Source organism: Octodon degus, unplaced genomic scaffold, assembly GCF_000260255.1.
Source record: "Octodon degus isolate 3935 unplaced genomic scaffold, OctDeg1.0 scaffold00134, whole genome shotgun sequence".
Classification (NCBI taxonomy): domain Eukaryota; kingdom Metazoa; phylum Chordata; class Mammalia; order Rodentia; family Octodontidae; genus Octodon; species Octodon degus.
Window position 1 is genome coordinate 4,145,657 of NW_004524710.1, and position 16,937 is coordinate 4,162,593.

Here is a 16,937-nt window from a genome sequence, read left to right on the forward strand (position 1 = left end):
CAGTTAATCAAGTCAAAAACCTTAAACCTTAAAAGAGAACTTAGTTCCACTGCACACACTTCAACCTCAGAAGTAAATGCCGTTGGCTCAGCGGGCCAGCAGCGGATGCTTCTCCCATTCCTGTGGGACACGCCTGCCTGCAGGGCTGGTCTCTCAGATTACAGTAACACTAACCCAGGAGCCTCCCAGCGCTGTTCTCACCCTGACGAAATCTATTATCATGCCCTAGGACTTGTTTTTGAAAGGCCTGAAGTTAGATCACATCTTTGTCTGTCCCAGCACAACCTTGCTGTCTCCCCCAGGCCAGACTCTAGGTCCTCATCAGAGTGGCTCCCGCACTGCTGCCCTCTTTCTGGATTCTCTGCTCAGGCAGCATCAGCCAGTCAGTCCAGCCTCCTTCCAGTTCCTGAAGCATGCATGTGCCACTAACTCCTGCTGTGACTTTGCTACTGTGGTGGTCCCTTCTTAAAACACTCTCCCCAAGATACTTACATGGCTCACTTGCTCTTCTTTCGGGTTCTTGCTCAAATATCATCTGCTCAGCAATGCTGGTCCTGACCATCACATATAATAGGGCACACCCCCACTCTCTCTGCTCTTCACCTTGATTTACTGCCTTCACAGCTTTCAATACAAACTGGTATTTACTTACATTACAACTCTATGAGGAATATTTTTCTTTTTCTACAATTATCTAAGCTGATTAGGAGTAAGGTCTGGGGCTGGCCAGATAGTTCAGCGGACTAAAGCACCTGCTTAGGCAGATGCAGGGACCAGAGTTCAATGCCCAGTGTGCTGTGCTGGCCCCTCCCCTGGGGCACCCTGAGACAGGGATTGAGGCTGGGTGTAGTGCCTGCCTGTAATCCCAGTGCTTGGGAGGCTGAAAACAGGAGGATCACTGAGTCCGATCTATGCAGTGAGACCCTGTAGACCCTGTACCAAACACATTAAAAATTTAAAAAAAAAAAAAAGAGTAAGGTCTGGCACACACTTAGCCATCAATGAAACTCACTAAATGAACAGATCCCATGCAAATGTAGCTAAAGAAGCTTAGAGATGTTTAATCTGTTTGTATTGAATAATATTTTCTACAATTATTCTCTTTCCATCCATTAGAAAGGGTCTATTCTTCTTAGAGAATATGACCAAAGCAATAAGTCTAGAGAGCAAACTTTATATGGATAATGAATGGCACAATTCTTCAAACTGATGTAAAACATCTTTTAATAATTCAAACTTACCCAACATGCAGATGCTGCTGACTGCAAATACTTTGCAAACCATTCTGAAATGAAAGAGATGCCCTGTGAAATGAAAAGAGAAAGTTCAAATGAAGATCCCTTGAGCTTATACTGTTAGAAAGATATTAATGTGCATACTGTTAAATAAAAATGAATAGTTATTTCTTTAATGTTGTGAAAGAAGTACAATGAAGCAGATGTCTATTGTAGATTAAAGGAAACTAAGAAAGACTAGTGGCAGTGTGGGATCCTTGCCTGGGTCCTGACCCCCCTCCTCCAAAACAGAGGGCAGGAGCAAACGGCACTATTGGAAAAACTGGAGAAATCTTGCAGGGATCAGCTAATTCTATTGTAGTATTTTAAATTTCTTAAATGTGATGCTATGAAAATGCCCTTACTGCTAGGAAATATGGTGAGGCATTTAGAATAAACTATCATTATGTCTAGAACTCATTTCAAATGGCTCAGGAAAAAAAAGTTTGTGTGTGTGTAGATATAGATATAGATATAGATATAGATATGGATATGCATTTCTTATATTTGAAGTTATTGGTTCTAGGACCCCACAGGTACCCAAATCCCCACATGTTCAAAGCCCTTCCCTAAACAGCCTCCATGGACTACTGGAGGAGACAGACTCAGCTTTATTCATTAAGATCCCAGATTCTGGTGGGAGGGACAGAAGGGAAGGCAATGTAGAAAGAAATAAGATGTGTTATCTATGTGTAGCAACTCCCCATGATGAACGTAATCATTCTCTATGTAAATTTGTACGAATAAAGAGAAAATTTTAGAAAAAGATCACAAATTCCGCCCTCACTGTTGCTATCCCTCACATCCCTCCCAATCACCATTTCATGACGATAATTAATGAGCAGATCACAGTCTATCTGCCCAAGCTGGGCTGGTGTACTGGGCATCTTCAATGTTCATTAGTCACTAACGCTTCTTCTCTCAAGTCTATGATTTCTGCAGTTGCAGTTCGTCTGCCCCCACTTCATACCCACACCTGTTGTCACCCTTTGTCTCAGCAAGGGCTCAGGTCCTAGTTCTCAGTGTTCTCATCTACAGAACAAGCTGGCTGGCTATGACCAATCCAACTTTCTCCAATGCTCACTATGGATTCATGTTGCAGCGCAGCGATTCTTATGCCTCATTTACAGACAATAAACTGAAATTTAGAAGTGGTAAGACTGGCCCGAAGTCCAAAGATACAAAACTAATGACTGGAAAATCTAAGGTTCCAATCTCTGAGATATGATGCTCTGAACTGTATTAAACTACCTGCTTTACAAGACCTGTATAGGGCATTACTTCCTATAATTCCTTTTTTTTTTTCCCCTATAAATTCCTTGAGAAAGGAGTGAGCTAAGGTATGGAAGTCAGCACCGATAAATTATAGTGATGAATTTTTAGAGCAATGTTTTTTACATTAATAATTTGTTTTAGAGGGCCCATCAAATAGCTCAGTGGATTAAAGCGTCTGCAAGCAGGCACAGGGGCCAGGGATTCGAGCCCCAGGCCTGCCAAGACCCTGAACATCCCATAGACCCTTCCCTAAAATACAAAAAAAAACCAAAAACCAAAAACAAAACAAAACAACAACAAAAAAAACAACTGTTTTAAAGTGATTTGCACATAATTGTTTCTCATTGTAGTATGAAATTAAATATCAAAGAAACAACTGTAGAAAGATCCTTCGTAATCAAACAAAAATGTAAAACATACTTACAGGCTCTCCCTGGCGTGCAGCTGAAATTACACGTGGAGGAAAACTCCCCGAGCCGCTGAAACATAATCCCCCTGTCTTCATGAATAATAAGGGAAAAATAGCTTATTTATGGAAAGGTACAAGCAACTGGATTAAAAAATATATACTTTATCAATTCAATTATCCTTACTAGAACATTAGGCTCTGCACATTCACAGGACCTGGTAGCATTAATGAACGTTGGTTCACATCTGACACATCTGTTCAATATAACAAAAATAATTTTCAATACATGAATTATATTAAACTAATCTAATCAAGGACTTGGTTTCACACATACTAGATTAGAACAGATTCATCCAACTAGACAATTACTTAAGCAAATATTAACATTGATTCAAATTTTATATCACTCTGTTTCAACAGAATCTATAAACCAAATTAACCCCCACAACAGAAGACTCTATTCAGAAAAACAATAAATACTCTAAGTAGCAAAGATGGTAAAGTCACTCACTAGCAAAAGACCCCAACAAACTCAGTATAAATAAATCATTTTTAAGGAGTTACATGAAATACACTTTTCTTACCTGTTACAAACAAAAAGTCAGCATAAGCTGAAAAGATGAGTCCATCTACTGCTTCACCAACCCTACTACCAGCATGTTCACCGCCTCTACTCATTTTAGGAAAATACTTCCGATTTTCCTTCATGGAAGAGGACAGAGGGAGGGAGCACACTGAATGTGTGGTAACTGATGGATTCATACGGACATTCACTAAAAGCAAGATGGTTCGAGATTCACGTAAGATGGTATTAATGAACTTGCCCCCAGCAACTCTACTTACGCATTTCCTAAAGCGTTGGCTCTTGTGTAAGCATTTTCATTTCCATCACAAAGCTCACAAGTTGCTTGAGATAACAAGGATCCATTGAGGCCTCTTTCCACTAAAGGATTCAGAAGCAAAATTAAGGTGTAATTCAAGTGAACACATAAGCTTCAGATACTTAGAAAATATCCAATAAAACTCACTTGTAATTACTCTTACAGTAATTCTCAAAATTATTACCTGCCTACTCATCTGCACTATGGAGATGCTGTACTTAATTAGCATCTGTTAGTATAGAAAACTGAAAACATACAGCAACTAATTTTCCAAGTCATCATTAATAGTTAATCGATAACGTTTTTTTCCTCAAAACTTTTCTTACCCTTTCCTGTCACAGTGGAATGGGGAACAATTTTCATTGACTGCTGCTAAGTTTCTATAACTTGGATGACTCCTGGTAATGTCTAAAGCTTTAAATTCACATACTCTACAACAGTACCTCAATTTCATTTTTAGACACAAAACTGAAAGACCTCACATGTACAGACGAACATTCACTGAAACATTATTCATTCAAAAACAGTATGAATATCTGAATAGTAAAATGGTGATATATGCATACAATGAAATACTACAGGACAGATTGAAAAGAACAAGGTACATCTTGTATACATAGTGTTAGCTGAAATAAATATGCAACAGAACAATATTTGGAATATGAAATATTAATCTGTATTTCTTGTATAATAGTTGTATTTCTTGTGGCTATTATGCATATCTTTATGACAAACTAGGAAAATAAATTCTGGAAGAACACATATACCCCTAAAACAGAAACAATTCCATGGGGTAAAAAACCAATGGAGACTCAGCATAGGGAAGAATGGTCTAGGAAGACTTTGGATGTATATATAAGGTTTTTGCATAGGGCTATAAAATACTTTTGACAAAAGTAAAGATGAACTTGTTCCTCATCCAGTCGTCTCCCTCAGGAAACAGTTGTTTGACATTTACTCAGGCCCTAGCCCTGACAGTCTCCTCTTCTCATACTTTGCATTAAAAATAAAAACTAAGCTGGGCATGGTGGTGCGCATTTGTAATCCTAGCACGACAGGAGGCTGAGGCAGGAGGATCATCACAGGTTTCAGTTCCACGTGGGCAAATCAGAGACTTCAATAAAATATAATGAAGGCTGAGGATATAGTTTCTCAATATGAAAGCCCTAGGCTCAAACCCTAGTATACAATGAATGAATAAACAGATAAATTTGAAATAAATCAGTAGGCAAATCCTGTCAATTGTCTCGTCAAAACTTACTCAGAAGCTGAATATTCTAATTCCACAACGAATACCATGGATCAAGTACCATACCCTATGACTGGGTCTCTGCAACAGCTTCCTGACTGGTGTGCTGGCTACATGTTCCATAAGGAAGCCAGAGGAAGCTTTTTACAACTTAACTAGGATCAGGTCACTCCTCTGCTTAACACCTCCCAGGGCCTTCCAACAGCGCCATTTCTAAGGCCTGCTTCACAAGCCTGAAGATCCGATCAGCATCACCCTCAGCTGTGCGGATCCCGCGGCTCGCACTCTCCTCTTCCTTGGGCCTGCTGGATCGCTGCCATCGCAGGATCTTGGCATTTGGAATTATTTCTGCTTATTGTGAAGCTCCTCTGTCATCTCAGGGCTCTGTCCCTCATTCCCTTAAGGTTTTGCTCAGATGTCCCCTTTCCGGAGGGGCCTGTCATGATCATCCCTGTAGTCACACCCTATGGCCCCTCCTTTGCTCTGCACTATGGAGAATTTCAAGCACGTGACAGGGACCTCTAAATAGCAATACCACGTTTTTACAGCTGTCACCTAATCTCAAGGGGACACAAGGTGCCAGAGAAAGCAGCGAAACAAAAATAAAATCCCAAAATGTTCTTTCTTTTTCTGACCCACAAAATTTCAAGAACATGTGAAGAATTATAAGGTCAACTGCATGGCTAGAGTAATAGAATACGATGAGTGGTTTACTGTGTGAGATTTCTCAGGGGCTCTTATTGTCTGGCTCAGGCTGCCTTAGGGGCAGGTCTGGTAAGGCATCTGGTGCTGGGGATCGTGGTCCCCTGCATCTGACTGAGTTTGCCCAAAAAGGCACTTAAACAACTGAGCTAACCCGCAGGCCCTCTTAATCTAAATTCATAATTAAGTCTAATTTATTTTCATTTTCCCTTAATCCTAAATTTTTTTAATACTAAAAGTTTTGGTAGAAATAACACATCTTGAAATGTAATAAATTTCAAAATTTATTTTCTTTTTGGTACTGGGGATTGAGCCAGGTGTGGCAGTGCATGTTCGTGGTCCCAACACTTGAGAGGCTGAGGCAGGAGGACTGCTAATTGGCCAGCCCGGACTATAATGTGAGATCCTACCTGAAAAAAATAAGACAAAACAAAACAAAAATTTGCTATGTAGCCCATAGGATTTTCTTTAGTACTATCCTAAGAATCCAATCCTCAATTGTGAGAATCAAGTTAATCTTTTCAATAGAAGGAACAGTGCTAAGCAAATCACTAAAACTCAGCAGTACATATGACAGAATGTCTTTCTAAATATTTCAGAATATTTTAAAATGCTCAAGTGTTTGTCAAGACATGTAGGTAAGGACCTCATTAACCCTCAGTCTGAGGACTAAGAGAAATCGCACCCAGCAGCCTCCATTCCCACCACTCAGTCTCCCAGCCCTCCCGGGAGCCAGGATCAAAGCTCCACCAGCAGCTACTCCAGGAAACCCCAAGTGTGGCATAGCGATTCCTGGAGGGGTAGACCAAGGTTCATCGGGACCAGTCTCCTCTGGTTAGATTTTAAAATTGTTTACATTCTTTTGTTTTAGTAAAGATTTAAAAAAAAAAAGCTATATTTTCACTTCTTCACTGTACATGAACAAGAAATGCCTAGCTGATGAGCTGTGGGACAAAGATGACTTTCATTTTAAATTCTGATAAATATTGTCAATGTATTCTCCAAAGAGATTGTACCAACTTAAAATTCCCAATAATACAGAATATTTCCCTGTATCCTTACAAATGTACTGAAAAAGATAAAAAGGTTTAACAATATTGTCTGAGGTAAAAATAAAATTTCACGGTAGTGGCTTTTCTTTTCTTCTTGGTACTGGTGATTGAGTTCAGCACCTCGCACTTGCCAAGCAGAGGCTCTTACGCCGCTGAGTGACATCACCAGCCCTTTTTTAATTTGAGACAGGGTCTCACTACATAGTTGAGGCTGGCCTTGAACTCACAGCCGCTCTTCTGTGTCTGCTTCAAGGGCTGCGAGTGCTGGATTCCAGGTGTGTGCCTTTTTGGTTTTGGTGCTATCTCCCCAGCCCCTTCTCAGAGTATTCATGAATTTATTGGTCTTATCTTTACTGATATAAAATGCCACCTTTTATCATACCAAATTCCCATATATGGTACACTGGAGTCTAGGCTCGGTTCCATCAAACAGCCTGTGTCCTCATGCGCTAGCTACAAATGTGATTACAAAAGTCATAAAGCATGAATAAGATCAGGTGGTATGGTTTCCCTTTCCCTCAGAATTTTCTTTTTATATATATTTCCTGATAAACTTTAGAATCTGTATATTCCTCTGAAAAAACCAACCCTGGTAGAATTCCTTAGCTTCCCTTGAACTATGCACATTGCTGGGAGAGTTTATAGTAATATTTAATATTGTTGTATAACGTTATAATATTTAATATTCTCACCCTCAGTGAAGAATGTATTTTTATCGTTAAGGCCTGATTCTATGTCCCTCAACAGCAAAGCCTTCAACTGTCACTTTTTTCTACTGTAAATGAAATAACTTCCTTCTGTCACTTTCTAGTTGAGGTTTATTTCTGGTTTTGGTGCCGAGGATCGAACCCAGGGCTTCCAGCTTGCTATGCAAGTGCTCTACAGAGGGGCCAAATCCCCAGCCCTTCCATCACATTTCTAAAGGACTACTTTTTTAAATAGGAAGGCTATGATTTTTGGATATTTTTGTATTTAGTTACTGTTTATAACTTTCAGTAGTGATTACTTTGAGTCTGTCTTCTTCCCCTTCCTTCCTTCCCTGTTTATTTTTTTGTGGCACTGGGAATTGAATCTTGGACCTTGGCACTGAATTACATCATCAGCCCTTTTTCTAGGCAGGGTCTTACAACTAGCTAAACTGCCCCAGCTGAGCTCTAACCTGCAGTCCTCCTCTTTTGCCTCCCAGAGTGCTGGGGTTACAGGTGTGGGATGCCGAGCCCGGCTCCTTCAGGTTTTCTAAACAATTCCTTTTTTTTTTTTTGGAGGAACTGGGGATTGAACTCGGGCCCTTGAGTTTACCAGGGAAGCACTTATTCTACTGAGCTATCTCCCCGGCCCTTCTAAAAAATTCTTCTGGAAACAGTGATTTTGGTTTTCTACCTTTTCTTTTTTAATGCATTTTTTTCTCTCTCTTAAGCGTAATAGTTTTCATCCTTTTCCAGCTCTGAAGTGAACAGGAATGCTGATAAATCTTCCCCATTAAGCATTATGCCGGCTTTTGGTTGAGACCTATATATTTTATTGCATTACTGTGAGGAAAAATCCATCTAATCCTATTCTAGTAAGAATATTTTGAGGCCTGGGAGATAGCTCAGTAGAATAAGTGTTTGCCTGGCAAGTGCAAGGGCCTGAGTGCAATCCCTGGTTCTGCCAAAAAAAAAAAAAAAAAAAATTAAACCAGATAGGACATATTTTCTGCTCAATGTCTGCTGATGTCTTAAGTATTACTAAGTTTTATACAAAAATAATTATTAAAATCCTATTAAGTCATCACTGAGCATTTAAATGAATACTCTTTTTTTGTTGGTTGGTTCACTGTTCTTTGAGACAAGGTCTCACTCTGAAGCGCATACCGGCCTCAAAGCTCACACTCCTCACCTACTGGCCCCTAAGTTCTGGGATTATAGGGACACACAATCACGCGCAGCCTTAGGTGAGTGTTCTTTACAGGACACACACAAAAAGTCAGCACCATAATCTTACAAAGGAGCTAATTCTTACCTAAAATATGACCAGTGGGACAGTGGCATTTTCCTTCTGCAGTTAGGCCATGAGGGCAAGAAATGCAGTTCCAGCCATCTTCAGTAACACCTTTCTAAATTAAAAACAGTTTTTCTCCTTTTTAATTAAATTTCTTTGAATTGATTATACACGTTCAAGCAGCCATTAACTACGTAATTTGCAATATATATTCAAGTAAAGCCACCATTTATAAACCACAGAAAAATTTCTTGGATAGTCAATTCATACTTTAAACTACGAAGTTAAGTTGTACGTTTATTACTATGTATGGATTGCTAATAAAAAATAAACTCAGTAAGAATTCTTTGTTCTTACATTCCACTGGATTCTTAATTTCAAAAATTAACTTGTCATTCAATTTTTCCATACCATGTTGTCTGGACATTTTTTACAAGTCATGGCAGGTCCTCCATTGTTAGAAGTCATCTGAAATCCTGGTAAACACACACATGAGGTGCCTAAAAAGAAATGAGACAATTTGGTCCTAGGTCAATCAAAATAGAACTTCAAGATACGGCAGCGGTATTGTACAGTAGTTAAAAACAAGATGCTGGAACTAGTACTATCTGGGTTCAAACCCAGAAATGTACTCCTCGGGTCCCAATATTAGTTCTACTACTAAGCTAACTGGCACTGGGCTAGTTATTGAATCCTATGCCTTGTTGCTTCTTCAGTGAAATAGAAAAAAATAGCAATACCTATCTCATAGGGTTAGTGCGGGTTTTGAATTAGTTACTACATGTCAAAGTCTCCCTCAGTCTGGCACACAGCTTATATTACACTGCTACTACTTTAATTTCAAGTATTACTACACTATTCAGCTGAATTCTTAAAAACTATTAACAGCTATAGGAAATTTTGTATTTCTCTGTGGTTAAATCATACATGAATATTCAGTGAACTAGAAAGTGCCAAAATTTTATTAGAAAAGAAAACAAATCACTGTTCCCCTCTTGTTCGAAAAGCCAGTAAATGTTCCAAGGTAATTACTGCTGAACCGGATGCATACCATGGGCAGCGTTCTCTGTGTAGTACATTCACAGGAATCTATGTAGCACAATGCATATATTTAGATTCATATTTATACTAATAGCTTACATCTCAGAGACTGAAATGCTTTCTCATTCATATTTCTTTACCCAAACAATCTGATTTGTCTTGGTCAGTGACTTAAATGTTGGTGTAACAGGTTGAAGATGTCAGAAAGTTCATGCTGTATCAGTGATGGTGAACCTTCTAGAGCTTTCCATGATACAAACTGCTGGCTGCAGCATGCTTGCTGTGGCTTGCCACCACTGCTAGGTGATTAAATTGAGACCGAAAACACCTTAGAGTTCAATATATGGGGAAAAACCACTCTGAGCAGTTCACTGCACATTTTAGGGGGGAATTAAGTGTGGGTGTGTGGGGTGGTGGGGAGACAGGCAATCTCCCAGTCCCAAGTTAGATGACACATTTCACAACCTCTTCTAGGATTCAGCTGCATTACGGATACCATGCCGTGATCATGCTTCATTAGCTCTAAATTTCTGCGCTGTGAACAAGCGGGACAAAGGGGTACCAACTTTTACAAGCGTTAATTCGCACTTCCTCCCTCTTTCCTGTCCTCTGCACTTCTTTAGCTCAGATTACTTCTTTCCGATTTATTTTCTACCAGGCAGCTTTCTCGGTGCTGGCCCTGCAGACTTCGTCCACATATCAGAATTGGGGGACCCGACACTAAACGCCCGCGTAGCTCTTCGGGTTCCCCGACCACTTTAGCGTGCAAACTGGAATCCTCCCAGGAAACTGAAGTTTTCTGAACCAGTCCTTCTACAAAACGTGGTGGCCTGGGGGTAGCACCAAGGTGGGAGTGTTGCGTTTGCCAAGTCCACCCCGCACCCATCTCACCTCCAGCATCCCGCTTCTGGTTGGCTCCACACGACACACAGGTCAGTGCCGAGATATCGAAGTACTGGTTGTGGTTGCAGGCCTCCGGCTGCTGGAAAGGTAAGGAGAAGGTCAGAGCCTGCGAGACGCGAGGGACGACCAACAGGAGGAGAGCAGTCAGGGCCTCAGCGGTTGAAACAGAAACAGCAGCCATTGCTGCCCGAGCCCCACCAAGCGTTTCCATGGTGCTGAGGCCCGGGAGCGCGCAGTCTCCAGTGCCCCAGCAACCTCTGCGGCGGATCCGCTGAGCTGATTGGACAACACAGGTTCCAGAAATCCTTGCAGGTGCGCTTTAGTTGCTAGGTTACCAAACCCGCTGGAAAGTGGCTGGTACAGGCTGCGGTTGGGGAGCCTGATTGCACGCGTGCTGGAGCGGGCCGCTTGGTATCGCCGATGGCTCTAAAAAGTTCGCCATCACTGATATGGCAGTGTTAATGCTGGAGTCAGAGGGCTATTTCAAAACCATACTTCAAACTCTGGGACTCAATCTTCCTAGGATGTGAAATCTATAGCGTAGAGGGCTGGAAACAGAATATCACATCAAAGAACATATGCGACTATATAACATTAGAAGTATAATTTCGCTGGGCGTGGTGACGCAGGCCTGTAATCCCAGAACTCTTAGCATCTGAGATCAGCAGGGCTATAAAGAAATCCAGAGCAGAGAAGTCAAACAAGAGTTTTTTTTTTTTTTTTAAAGTAAATAATAGGGATACATTTAGGAGATACTTCAAAAAGACAGTGAATAATTGGAAGGGGAATCATTTGCTGATGAAAAATTGGTTGTAGATCTATCTTGTCTGCAGGACTAAATTATGTTGGAGTGGGAGCAGATAAAGAAGGCCTAGGTGAGAGAGGAGCAGTTTGAGGACATGAGTGTAGTTTGATTGCCCATAATATAGGGAAGTACAGATGAGTTTATAGGTCTAGTGCTTGACAAGAGAGGTTAGAAATAGAAATCTATAGCAGTTGCAGTGGCTACTGTGTTTAGACTCTCCAAAGTGAGTTGATAGGCCTACTTACCTGGAAACGGTGCTCAGAAAGTAATTTTTTTTTTTAGTGGGTAGTTCAGTTTTGAGCCACTGTTTGAACACTTCAATGACATAGAGTTGTCGAAAAGAAGAGTGCTTCCCCCTCAGGGTCCATGATGGAGAAGCAGATAGAGAAATAGAACATTAGCGGCCAGGGAGATGGTTCAGTGGAATAAGCGCTTCCCTGACAAGCACAGGGCCTGAGTTCAATCTCCAGTTCCACCAAAAAAAAAAAAAAAAAAAAAAAAAAAAAAAAAAACAACCCAAACCAACATTAAAGTACATATGGGTAATTACTTTAGTGGAGATCACAGAACTGGAAGGTCAGTGGAGATCACAGAGGAGCAAATATCACAGGATAGGACAGGCAGAAGGACCAGCTGGAAAAAGCCAGGGGTATGAGAAGGTAGGCGCATTTGGTGAGTGACATGTACTTTAGTGTCCCTGATATGTAGTGTAGGTTATGTAAGGCCAGAGACAAGAGGTTGGAAAGATAGGCAGGAATAAAAATGAAGGCATTTGAATGCCTGTATTTGTCTACCATAGTTTCAGGCTTAAGATTTTTAATGAGGGAATAATAGGAACTTCATATTTTAGAAAATTTCCTAGGGAAAAAGTATGTGGAAAAGTCTAAAGAAAATCTGAGACAAAGTGAGCAAAGGTTGTTCTTGTAGGTGCTGAAAGACTAGGGATGGCACCCAAAACTGTCTGATACTAAAAGCATTCACCGGGGTGGGTAGTACTGCAGTTGTGGGAAAACATCTGGGAAGCTATCTAAGTTGTTCAGATAGAGCCACAGGAGGGCTGTAGTGTTCATTATTGTGTTTTTTCCAGAAATAATTTTCTCTGTGTTCTTAAAACTGATTAGATTTTGGTGCTGACAAACTAAATGTACACAAACTGTTCAATAACCAGAAAACAAATTACCTTGATCTGATTTTTTTATTATAATGGTATAATCATCTGGCAAAAATAGGGATAAGACTGGAAAGACATTCACTGGAAATGATGTCCTGTGTGGAGAAAGTCTCTGTGTCCAGAGTGTGGTCAGCCCAGAGCCATGAGGGAGGCCATGGGTGATGCTGTTCAAGGGACAAGGTCTTATCCAAGCATACTTTAGCCAGGTGAGTACTGCGTTAAATGACAGCTTTTATTTTTGTTAGGATGGATGAGAATGCCTAGAGGCTTAACTGGGAATCACTTTTTTTTTTTTTAAATGTATTTAGTACAGGGTTTACAGCGTCTCACTATGTAGATTGGATTCATAATGATCCTCCTGTTTTCAGCTTCCCAAGCACTGGGATTATAAGCATAGGACACCACACCCAGTTTCATGTTTTAGCATGCCCTGGGGGCAGAGCCTGCATTGAACCGGGTCCCTGAGCCTGCCTAAGCAGGCACTGTAGTCTGCTGAGCTATCTGACTAGCCCTGACTTTTTGAGAATTCTACCAATGAACCACCCATGCACCGATGCATGGCCCTGATTTTTTGAGATTAGGTAATTACTCATATTCCATTTCCATATATAAATAACTTTGACATTTGACTTCAGATTGCATATGTAAGCTGGGTGTGGTGGTACACAGGGTGTGGTGCTGCATACCTGTAATCCCAGCACTTGGAGGCTGAGGCAGGAGGCTCACTGGAGTTCTAGGCCAGCCTTGGCTACATAGTGAGATTAAGGCTACCAGAATTACATAGCCGAGGCCCTGCCTGAAAAACCCCCAAAACCCAGACCAGGAAAGTGATCTCAATTTTGCTTTGTGTTTTTTTCTTGCACATGAATAATGATAACACTGATATTGCAGAGTATTGCTGTACCTTTTTGTTTAAAGGAATCTGCCTTTGAGCTCAGAATCTTCTATGTAAAAAAAAGAGTAATGGTCCCCGGAAGCAAACCATGTGGGTTCGATTCTGAGATTTACCTTGTGCTAAAGTATGTGATCTTGGGCAAGCTATGTGTTATGGTTTGTGTCTAGCTGTCCTCCCAAAGCCTCATGTAAGTTATGGGGCAGGTGCAGCTGGAAGATCAAGGAGTGGCTTGAGGGGCAGGGGCCAAGAAGCAGGGCCAGAGAGGCCTGAACCATTAAACTGGCTAGCCTGAGCTTAGAGATGTGGAGAGGGTCATCCTGGACACCGAAGCACCCCAGGCTCTCCTCCAATGTCTTCAAACCTCCAGTAACTGTGAGCTAAATAAACCTTTCCTTTCCTCATTTTGAGTGTCGGGTATTTGTCCCAGCAATGAGAGAAGAGTAACTAAGACCTTGTACTAAAGTATGTGATCTTCGGCAAGCTCTGTAATCCTATATGCCCCTACTTTTCTTATCTGTAATGTAGGAAAAACAGTTGTGTGGAGGACCACCTGAGCAGCTCTCCTTGAAAGAAGAGTGATCTTGTCTCCATTTTGGCTGAGCCTGACCCTATTTCCTTGCATTGGTATATACAGAACTGGCTAGGACTTCTCTTTACCCTTTCAATTGGCCTTAAGCAATGCATATTGATCTATGGGAGGTGTGAGTCTTTGAAGATGGCATGCATGTTTCCCTGATAACCCACACCTGCTGCTCTTTAATATGAGCTGGGTACAGACAGGACAAAGAGCCAGTGCTCCACACTGTCCACTGGGATTGAGCCTCAAGGCAGAGGCTATGACTTCCTGGGGCTTGAAAGATTACACATCAGAGCTCATCAGAGCTGAGGCACCAGACCGCAAAACATTGAATACTATCTCAGTAGTATAATGCAAATTACTTTTTCTGCATGCTCTTTTCTCTGCATATGACAGAGGTAAATGCAGCTCACCTACCTAGCTCAGCTCACAGTATTCATCTACTTCCCGAAATTCTCAGTCTTTCATCCTCAAGCCACTTCTCCTCCACGACTGAATAAAATCTGGGTGCAGTCTGGGTTGGCCTCTTTGTTCCAGAAAGCCATCTTCGTGGCCTGACTTAGTGTCCCTTGGCTCCCCATAATTATAAATATGCTTTAGTGTCTTTTGCTGTGGGTGTGGTAGGTTGGAATTAACTTGGTCGGACTCCAATGACGTATTTTTGGGATTACAAATACAGACTTCTTGGATCAAGCCGAGGACCAGGAGGGACTTCCTACATAGTTGTAAAACTAACACACAAAACTTGGCACATTGTAAATCCACAATAAATGTCAGCTTTTTAAGCCAGGTTCCTCAGCCTACAAGGCCAGGACCAAACTCTGGGTTAGCAAGGTAAATCATACTCCATCAAGGATCTCGGACCCACAGGTCCTCTGCTTTGTGGGTCAGTTTGATCTCTGAAATGTTACTAATAGTTTCTGCCACTTATATTACCAATCATTTATATTTTCACAACCCTAAGAAGTGAATACTACCATTACTCCCATTTTAGGGGAAGAAACTGAGTCATAGAGAGGTTAAGTCACTTGCCCAAATGAGTAAAGGATGGCCCTAATTCTGAGTACCATCTTTAATTATTATTATTCATTATTTATGTATCTGGTAGAGGGTCTCACTACACAGCTCCAATTCCTAACGATCTTCCTGTTTTCAGCCTCCCCAGAGTTGGGTTTACAGAGGTATGTGGGCGGGACCTGCAGGCGTTTAAACCATTGAGCTATCTCACCAGCCTCATCTTTAATTATTTTTAATTCACTTGTTAAACTACTTATTAAATATAACAATCATTTTTTGCAGTGAACGGGGACTCCAAATTTTTTTCCCCTCTTTTCTGTAACAACGTTGTACAAATGTGGTTCCTACTTTTTTTTTTTTTTTTTTTATTTTAGGGAAGGGTTTACAGGGTGACTCACAGTGATCCACCTGTTTACAGCCTCTCAAGAGCTGGGATTACAGGCGCAGTGCGCCACCATGCCCAGTCTCAATTGCGTCTCAGTGCACCCCGGGGGTGGGGCCGACAAGGCAGGCCGGGGATAGAACTCCTGGTCCTGCCCCTGCTTGCAAGTGCTTTAATCCACTGAGCTATTTGGCTGACCCTCTACTATTTTTTTATTTTTTAATTTTTATTTATTTTTTAAAATTATTTTTTATTTTTATTTATTTTTATTTTTGGCAGTACCAGAGATCGAACTCAGAACTTTGCATTTGGCAGGCAGCCGCTTATGCCGCTGAGCTGTGTCCCCCGGCCCTATTTTTAATTTTTTAAAATTTATTTATTTGGTACAGGGCCTCTGCTAAGCAGCTTGGACTGGTAGTGATCCTCCTGTCTCAGCTTCCCCAGCGCTAGGATTACAGGCATTGCCACCAAGCCGGGTTTCTGCGGCTAGCACGATGCGCCCGTAGCTCTAGCACCAGCACGACACGTCACGTGATACCAGGGATCGAACTTATGTCCTTGCTCTTGCCAGGCAGGCGCTTAGACCACTGAGCAATCTCCCTAGCCCGAGGTTTCTTTTTTCGAATTTTGGGTTCATGTGTAATTAACTGCACCACGTAGCCCAACATGGTGGGCTGCCTTGTTACTTGTAAATAATAAACCAAAACACAAGGTTGTTCACCAGTTGTTAGGCAGTACTCATCACAGCACAGGCCTGTGATTGTGCGTTTCATGTCTCAACTTTTAGGTCTGGTCCATCCATTCTCGTTTCAAAAGCCTGGAAGACGGGAACCACAAACTTATGAAGACAATTCACAAGGTTATTAATGGCTGAAAGATTGAGAAACATACATTTATTAAGCCCCTAGGTGTTGGTATGGCACGCGGGTAACATCTAAGGCAGTAAAATTAACCATGCCAAGCATGGCCTCTGAGTTTAAAAGAATCTTTGAGAAGATGCTTACCCCACACAATGATGACAGCAGCCCACTCAAAGACAAAGAAATCAATTTTTACGTTTTCAGCTCGTCCTTCAACTTCTAAAAACCTCAATCGTCTGTTTTGTGTACTTTTTAACACTTATCAGCCGCAGGTCCTAACCACACCCGCAGGCGGACTCGTAACTCGGCCTCGGACTCGCACCTCTCCCGGGAGCGCCCGGGTTGGCTGGCAGCTGCGCACGCGCGGAAGCTCAGCCAATCCCGGGCGCCGCCTCTTTCGCCCTAACAACGAGCCGCGCGCGAGAGGCCGAGTGCGCAGGCGCGGCCGTGCGCGCGGGGGCAGC

At 41.7% G+C, this 16,937-nt stretch overlaps 1 protein-coding gene across 2 annotated transcripts in view; it reads right to left on the reverse strand.

Moving 5' to 3' along the window:
- Positions 1-16,742, reverse strand: part of Tmem67 (transmembrane protein 67) — a 49,625-nt gene extending 32,883 nt beyond the window's left edge. The window contains exons 1-8 of one of the 2 annotated variants that reach the window (XM_023701350.1): positions 16,618-16,742; positions 10,755-10,845; positions 9,234-9,322; positions 8,844-8,937; positions 3,802-3,901; positions 3,143-3,212; positions 2,974-3,048; positions 1,242-1,304 (exon numbers count right to left, since the gene is read on the reverse strand). In XM_023701350.1, coding sequence (XP_023557118.1) covers positions 1,242-1,304; positions 2,974-3,048; positions 3,143-3,212; positions 3,802-3,901; positions 8,844-8,937; positions 9,234-9,290 — 459 coding nt within the window. In that variant the 5' untranslated portion in view covers positions 9,291-9,322; positions 10,755-10,845; positions 16,618-16,742. Of the gene's footprint in view, positions 1-1,241; positions 1,305-2,973; positions 3,049-3,142; positions 3,213-3,801; positions 3,902-8,843; positions 8,938-9,233; positions 9,323-10,754; positions 10,978-16,617 lie in introns of those variants that run through there. The other variant, XM_004641310.3, reaches the window with a different exon arrangement.
- Between the last annotated feature and the right edge of the window lie 195 nt (positions 16,743-16,937).